The 9120-nt window shown below is 33.7% G+C and overlaps 1 protein-coding gene across 1 annotated transcript; it reads right to left on the reverse strand.

Annotated features, from left to right (window-relative positions):
- Positions 1–422: 422 nt before the first annotated feature.
- Positions 423–5825, reverse strand: LOC107701573 (transcription initiation factor TFIID subunit 6-like; the record flags this gene model as incomplete). Its single annotated transcript, XM_016503615.1, has 5 exons — positions 5633–5825; positions 4229–4392; positions 3678–3764; positions 3393–3546; positions 423–487 (listed from the first exon to the last, which is right to left on the reverse strand). Coding segments are annotated over exons 2-5 (462 nt in total), but the record flags the coding sequence as incomplete, so codon positions are not given.
- Between the last annotated feature and the right edge of the window lie 3295 nt (positions 5826–9120).

A 9120-nucleotide genomic window follows, 5' to 3' on the forward strand; every position in this document is an offset into this window, starting at 1 on the left:
TTTATCAGTTGATTACGTGATGCACAGAATGTTCTAATAATTGTATCATTTAATTTTTACTGAGTATAGAGCACTAAAAAGTGCTGTATGTTATATTTATATATATTTATGCTTAAAAACAAGCAACATACTTGTTACTACAGTTTCATGCAGCATTTTAATGAAACTGTTTTAAATTCAGTTATCTTTTGAGGCTGCTTATTTGTCACCCATGGTATCAATTTAGTATGGATACCGAGGTATTAGATTCTGGTATCATACCGAAGCCTAAATTGAGCCAACCCTAATATATAAACGGTAAAAAATAGTATTATTTGAATTATCTTTAATAATTTAAATCATACATTATCACAGTAAATTGTACAAACATATTCCCTGACTCTATTACAAAGTAATGCAAATTAACAAAATATCCAGAAAACTCTCTTACCTGGAGGTGGGTTTTCTGGTATTGCAGGCTGGACACCATCAATACTTAGCCAGTGAGCTGAAAGACAAAGAGACGACAGGCTATTTTCCTCCCTGTTCATGAGGTAAATGCTATGTTGTTCACAGACAACAAATACGGCATGCAAATAGCACTCCTCACACAAAGCTCATCGGAGACTCGACTCAGAATTGATTCAGTCTGATGTTATCATGTTGTTAACAATGTCACACTCATTATAAACAGTTGTAATAAACAAACAGCACAAACAAATAAAGGGTTAACAGTCCATTTTAATTAGATTTAACTATTGTTTTAGTAAATTTAGTAAATACACTTTTAGTGTATACTGAAACATTAACCCACTACAATGCGAGTAAATCACTCACATATGCGACTAAATCTTCACTCTGGGCGACTAAATTATACTAATATTAGCCACTGGCTAATAAATTCTCAGATTTTGCTCGCCAGTGTGCGAGTTGGAGGCTAAGTATAAGTTTAGCACAGATATATTTTCACTCGCCGAACACACTGACTGAGTGCTTCAGAGTTTCTCTCTCCATCAAGCGATCTGTGCTATTTTTCAGTTCATCTCAATGGATGCACAGTGCACCTGTATTTGACGTACTGTAAACTCTAGTGTGAAGCGCATGACTCGCCGCCACTTTGCTTTTTTTTCACACACAAAGAGAGAGACAGAGCGAGAGAGTCTTACATACCATGCAGACTTGACACGCTATATGTAATCGATATTCTTTGTTGTATTTTCTTGTCAAAATAACAGCGTTCCTTTGGAATTCTTCAGCTTTTAAGAACTGCGGGGTTCTATGGTAGCAGGCGGAACTAATGCGCAAACGACAATCTCATTGGCTGGCACTCACCTATTATCATCCCTGATTTGAATTCAGCAAATCAATTCTAGTGAATGCACACAACCTGATTAATATTCATGAATCCAGCTGCCCGTTAATCCTTACTGCGTTTTATATTGTTCTTATAATTAGAATTCATAGTATTATTATCTTACCAGTATTATTCTAAGTCTTTTCCCCCCATTTTTTTTACAGACACACAGAATGACCAAAAAAGCACCACCACCAGTCCTAAGTTTAGTTAAAATGACTAATATGCATACATATATGGTTACCAAATTTTAATTCAAATTACTAAAGTTCTATCATTAAATGATACTTGATTATCATAATATCATATTATAACGCTTGACTGACCGATGTTAAGAGTCAGATATTTAAAAAGCTGTGCCATTTTACAAACATATACATACATATATATATATATATATATATATATATATACACAGTATCTCACAGAAGTGAGTACACCCCTCACATTTTTGTAAATATTTTATTATATCTTTTCATGTGACAACACTGAAGAAATGACACTTTGCTACAATGTAAAGTAGTGAGTGTACAGCTTGTATAACAGTGTAAATTTGCTGTCCCCTCAAAATAACTCAACACACAGCCATTAATGTCTAAACCGCTGGCCACAAAAGTGAGTACACCCCTAAGTGAAAATGTCCAAATTGGGCCCAATTAGCCATTTTCTCTCCCCGGTGTCATGTGACTCATTAGTGTTACAAGGTCTCAGGTGTGAATGGGGAGCAGGTGTGTTAAATTTGGTGTCATCGCTCTCACTCTCTCATACTGGTCACTGGACGTTCAACATGGCACCTCGCGGCAAAGAACTCTCTGAGGATCTGAAAAAAATAATTGTTGCTCTACATAAAGATGGCGTAGGCTATAAGAAGATTGCCAAGAAACTGAGCTGCAGCACGGTGACCAAGACCATACAGCGGTTCACTCTTGTTCAATGCGAATGCCGTATGCTGGAATATGAGCAGTGAGTTATTCCGTCATCACCCGGGTGCTGAAAGCGCGCGCACACGCATAGGTGAGACCTAAACAGCACACGTTGATATCTGTGTTTAAGCTAAATTCGTTTAAGCTTTGCCAGTTTAAACATTTAAGAGCCAGAGGACGTGAGCTTGCGCACGCAGTGAGAAGATTTGTGCGTGTGTGCGCTCATCCGAAGCGCGCAAACCCGCCTCAGAACACACACAAATATTAAGCTTTCTCTGAAGTATTGCGTTTAAATGGACAAATTCACACAAAAATTGTCAAAATGCCCGTCTTGGTAAGTATCCTATAGCAGACATAGCCAGCGGAGCGTACTGTATTTGTGCATTCTCTTAAAGTGACAGCGCTTTCTTAATATTAATCATACAGCAACAACAAGGAAATCACTCACTGTAACTTTAATAAAGATTAATGTATACAGTAAAATATGCAATGCTATTTTACATTTGATTACTTTATTCAATTTCTGTGCCTAAAAACTAATGTTAGACCTACCTAAAAAAAACTGAAAATCACTGTTTCTTTTATTTGTATCTTTACTCTATTTTATTTATTTGTGCTGTTGCTTGTAATTAGATAGATTATTCTTATTTTCTTTATTTTTATTTGATAGCATAGTTTTTGCCTAAACATAGCACATACCGAAACGTGACTATAAAACCGTGATACAAACCGAACCGTGAGTAAGTTGAATTGTAAAATAAATATAAAATATATATAATATACATATCCATATATAGTATATCAGACTGGAGAAAAAATTTACTAGCCAATGGCGATTCAATTGCCAAGGTGTCCATAGAGGGTTGATTATTGACTTTTCTGCTCGTCAAATTTGAAACCGAGCTCAATTCCAATTAATTTTGGCAAAAACACATTGAAGTATTTATCCTCTGTATTTAGCAAAAACAGTGTATCCTAAAAAGAAAGAACAATTATGCTGTGTTCCATTTGGAATGACTGTTTAGTTGAGATCAGCATCTATAATGCCCTAATATGTTGTCTAGGTAAGCAGCTCACTAGATTTTGGTACAGAGCTTGCATCTAAATAGCAAATAATAAAGGTTAATGTTAATTACCTTTGAGCGAAACATCAAGAGGGACTCTAGGGAGGGGCGTGTTGATGATATCACTAAGATCCACTTCCTTTTCTTCATAGAAGTGCAATTCTCTGCCGCCTCCACTTGCAAAGCGAAACGGGATGAACTCTTGAGACTGGAATCCATACAGAGGCTAAAGGAGACAAATACAATTAAAGAAAAACTTAATATGCAAAGGAAAAAGAATTTGTGAAGGGTTCTGAATGTTGTGGTTCAGATAGAGAGAGGAAACCAATAGTTCTCACTTTGTTCCAGTTTTCTCACCTCCACGTTTTTTAGTTTAAGAGCGTGGTCAATGTCACCAGTAGTAAGTTTGCGTCTTTTACCGTGGTGCATAAACTTCAGTGCGTCCTGTGGGAGATATCACATCAACAGATAAACAACACCTTCAGTATTTCTGTGCAATCTATCAAATGGAAAAGAATGCAGACTGATGTAATCAGTCGTGATTTGATAAATGCTCTAAGCCATAATCGCAATTTCAAATGTAGTTCAACTGACAGCTGTTGACCACAATATTAGAACTCTTTTAAGTTATTTTGAGAAGTGTACAAATATTTTTGGTTCATAGTGTTTCCCTTTGATTTCCTAGACTGAGTTGGTCTAATCTGTCCCACCACAATCTAGGAAATCAACGGAAAACACTGTATAGTATACTGTATTATATTACATTATTCTGATAAATTAACTGGATCAAAAAGGAAAATATGTAATATATTCAAAAAAAAATTTAATATTATTCATGTTGTCTCTATAAACTACAACTTTCATAAAAAGACAAATATAAATAAATTGTTAATTGCAATTGTAAATACCTGCGCAATCTCCTTGATCCTGTAGCTAACCTCTTCACTGAGGGCCAGACAACTCTCTTCCTGTAGTGAACCCACACCCACTGACTCCGCCATCGCCTTCATGGATTCAGTGGGCAAGATCACCGAACACAGCTTCTGTCTGCGCTCCTCTGCCATGTCTCACTCTGCAGAAGAAAAACAGCTACATTTCAGTCAGATATATCCAACAAGATAATTAGAGAGCATTAAGAATTAAGAATAATCTACTGACTTTGATTCAGGTTTTGATTCAATTTCAAAAATGACTTCTCATAATCTTAGAAGCATCAATAGGTTAAAAAACTCAAACAAATCAGTAATATTTTGCATTAATGCTATCCTTTCCAAATGTATGTTTATCAATGTATAGTTGTAATAACGTTATAGCGGCATATTTTCTATTCTATTACATTCTTTTCTCGCAACTTAAAAGCCCTAGTCCAAATACTTATTAAAAAATATTTCTTTTTCATTTCAAAACAAAAATCTTTTTTTTTTTTTCAGTGGGGCCAGTACAAATCTGAAGTGCTGGTTCAACCTGGCAGGCAAAAAATAATACTGAGTACTCCATTACAATGTGAATTCACATATTGACAAAAATCTACATACTTTCATTCTGTATTACATATTATGTATGATTTGAACATTTGTTCACAAAGGTTATATATTAGCAGAAATTAAAATCAAAACAAGTTTCAAGTTATATGGCTGATGCCAAAACAAATATCCACAGTTGAAGGTAACTGATGACTATTACAAACAATCCAGTTTAATGATAAAAAAAAATAGATATACATATTATTTACAAAAAGTAAAAAAATAAAATAAAATACTAAAATTAAGAAAAAAGAAAACTTTCAAATAAGATTTTCTATCTAAATTGCTTTGATGCCCAACAGGAGCATTGTATCCTATTGGTAATCATAAGAGTCCTATTGAGAGCTATGTCTAAAATGTGTAGTTGGTCTGTATTATGATAGAATTTCAATATCTAAAATTCCCATAAATTAGTTTAAGATTGCTAGAGAAATTCAGAACACTCCTCCTCTGTAATGCATCAGCAACACTTCCTCCACTATTCAACTCTTGTAAAGGTCTTTCAGATTTAATTTAGCTCCAGAAAACATGCCCTAATGATCTAAAATGTTTTTTCGAGTCGATGGGTTTTCAAGCGAGTCGATGGGTTTTTAAACATAAGTACACTTAGTTCGGTATCAAGTACTCAAATAATGATATAATACGCTGTCAAAAAATCGTATATGCACATAGTCAAGTGTCTTAAAACGTATTAAGCCAATTATTTATATACGACAGGGGTTGATTATTGATGTTTTTCCTGCAATAAAATGGCACAAAAAGCTGAACTGAACTGCATGTCGTTCTTACCTTTAAAAAGAGAATGCTGCGAAGTTAAAACGATAAAAACAAATAAAAATGAGCAAATCCCTTATTTATGGCTGCTCACTTTGTGTTTATAGAGCTAACTGTTTATTTATCCACTGTATTTGTTTCTTTGTATTCATATAAGATATATCCTGTTTAGCTCCGAACCATTTTTCCGAAAATCCGCCATTTTGAATTTGTTGGAAGGTCCTGAGAGTGCGAAGGAAAGTCCGAAACTTAATCCCACGTACACGTATATACAAAAAAGCACGTTTTAGCGTCGTGCCTTTATATAAACTTTATAAGTAAGCTGACAAACAATTTACTATTAAATACAGCTGAAATTTCACTCAAAAAAAAAGGAAAAAAACGCATATAGGTTTAATTCTTATGCATCTTTCAAGACATCGATCCCGAGTCTGCTGAAGACTCCCGCTATAGTCATGCATGCTGCCTACAGTAATCAAAAAGCTATCTTCCACATACTGTATTTTTATAGTGTTTATAATAATATATTATCGATATTAATATTCACTTGTTGAATATTAATTCAACACAATGTTCGCTCGTGCCAAAATTAAAAGTAAAGAATGTGAAAAGTTGCTTCTAAAAGATTATTATTATTATCATACATTTTTATATATTGTAAATTACTGCTTGTCGAAATCACAATATGCACAGAACAAAAGTAACATGTCAACATAAAATAGACCAAACTACTAGTGATGTTACATTCAACAACGAAGCTTCGAAGCTTGTATCAAAAAAACACATTAACTAATCAATTCTCTTTCCGGCTCAGACTGCATTGGTTACGTTTATGGGGCTGTCACGTGATGAACGAACGACTCAAACCCGAAGACTTGTCAGATAAGGTGAGGTGAGCTAATCATAGACTGAAGACCCAGGTAAACAATTAATAATATTTTCTGTTTCTTATAACATTATAGTTTTGTATTGTTTGTAGTGTAATCAACGTTTGCGTAAGTAGTAGACGTGTTAGGGAAGTAACACGTAACATTTTAATGATATTTTGCTAAAATGAACGAAATGACTCGAAAAAAGATTCGTTCATTTTGCTGAACGAGACTCAAAGGCTTCCCATCACTAATAGCAGGAGAGAAGGGGAGACGTATGAATGAAAATAAAATTCTTCTTCTTCTTTTTTCTTGGCTTTTGCAACTTGTAATTATTGCCTATCACCACCTACTGTACAGGAGTGCGTAGAGGGACTTGGCAGATACTTTACTTAGGGGGGAAAAAAAAAACCAAGGGGTTACCTTTTCGTTTCTAAATTCTTCTTATTAATCCAGTATTTTCAAGAAATATAAACAAAGCTTTGAGTCTATTTCTTTCCATCCCTTGTTCTCTAAGAATATCTTCAATTTTATTTTCTTCTTCCATTTCTGCCTGTATTCATGGTATTTATTGCATCTAAACAATTTCCTTGGTTTGACATCTTAAGTAAATAAATTACTGTGTGTGTGCAATTATATGATTTACTTTAAAAGTCACAGCTTTATAACAAATGATAGGTGTTGAGTATCACATCCAACTTTATTACAAATTTCCAATTATTTCAATAACATTGTCATTTGAATTGTTCAGTGAGTTTAATGAGCAGTTCAGTATCACGTTTTATTTTCTTCTTCCATTTCCTGCCATTTCTGCCTGTATTCATGGCATTTATTGCATCTAAACAAGACATGTTCTCTTCCTTGGTTTGACATCTTGTACATAATCCATTACTCTTCCCTATTATCTGCAATGTATCATTCAGTCCAGTATGACCTAATCTCAGCCTTGAGTATACTACTTCTTCTCGCCCGTTTGCCATATTTATCCTTTTTCCTCCTACTTTTGCTTGGTTTATATGATAATGTTTAGCTTTAGACTCAGACTCCCATTCTTTTTGCCATATTTGCATTATTTCATATTGGCTTTAATCTCTCCTTTTCCCATTTAAATATTAATTTTTACTTGCTCTTTTTCCAATGCTTCTTTTGCTATCTTATCGGCATTTTCATTACCTTTGATGCCAATCCATTATTTTTGCCATATTTGCATTATTTCATCAATCCCCATTTTATCCAGTTTAATTAATAATACTTCCCTCCACATGGTATCATATGCTTTTTCTATATCCAAAAACACAGCATTATCTCTTTCATAACTAGAGTTTTCTCAATCTCATTGCTTAATTTAACCAATGCATCAGTAGTAGATTTACCTTTCCTAAAACCAGTTTGGTATTCTCCAAGTAATCTTTTCTTTTCTAAGAAATAGTTTAATCGAGCCACAACTAATTTTTCCATTAACTTTCCTAGATGCGATGTTATAGGCCTATAATTTCCTGGATTGTTTGAGTCTTTTCCTGGTTTAACAAATGGGAGAATTATTGCTTTTTTCCATATCTTTGGTAATTTTCCTTCATACCATATCTTGTTAAAAAGTTCTAAAAAAAAAAATTTATAGAATTCCATCAGGCAATTTTCTAAACATTGCATAACATAAGTTATCAGTACCTGGTGAAGTATATGCTGTATTTTTGATTGCTATTTTAAGTTCTGACATGGTAAATTCAGCATCTAGTATAGAATTTGTATCTTCTTTGACATTTAGTATGTTATTATTTTCATTCAAAATTTCTTCTTTCCTTTTTTATATATTTCATCTAGATGATTGCCATTATGAATATTAGCAAATTCTTTACCCAACATATTAGCTTTACAGATATCATTAACAGCTTGATTCTGTTTATCAACTAAAGTATTTGTGCTGGTTTGTATTTACCTGTCATTTTCTTAACCATCTTCCACATTTTGTCTAGATTTGTTTCTCTTCCAATTGTTGAACAAAGTTGTCTCCAGGCTTCTTTTTTAGTTTCCTTTACTACCTTTCTTGCCATAGCTTTCTTCCTTTGATATTCTATAAGACTGTCTAAAGTTAGTATTTTACGTAATTTCTTAAATACTTTGTTACGATCCCTAATGGCATCAGAACATTCTTTATTCCACCATGGTACATTTGTTCTTTTCTTTTGGCTATAAAACTGGAATACTCTGCCTGGCTGCACTTAGAATAAGAGTGCTCAAGGAGTAATTTATTTTGTCTATTGGTTAATCCATAATATGTAGACTATTCATTTCATTACAGCAGTTTTGGAATTCTTCCCAATTGGCTTTCTGAAAGCACCACTTATGATATATATAGTTCTGCTGCTTTGATACTTCCGTTTAAATCTTACAAAAAATTGGAAAATGATCACTACCCATGTTTATATTTTGTTCCACTTTCCACTCGCATTTACTAGCTATTTTCCTGTCCACTAATGTCAAATCTATACAGGAGGTAATATTATTGTATATATTAATACGCGTGCCTGTACCATAATTCAAACATACTAACATTCTGTCATTCATCATTTCTTCCACTACTTCTCCATTCAGGTCAGTAAACTTACTTCCCCATATACTGTTATAGGCATTGAA

This window comes from Sinocyclocheilus anshuiensis, unplaced genomic scaffold, assembly GCF_001515605.1.
Source record: "Sinocyclocheilus anshuiensis isolate Anshui unplaced genomic scaffold, SAMN03320099.WGS_v1.1 scaffold4925, whole genome shotgun sequence".
Lineage (NCBI taxonomy): Eukaryota > Metazoa > Chordata > Actinopteri > Cypriniformes > Cyprinidae > Sinocyclocheilus > Sinocyclocheilus anshuiensis.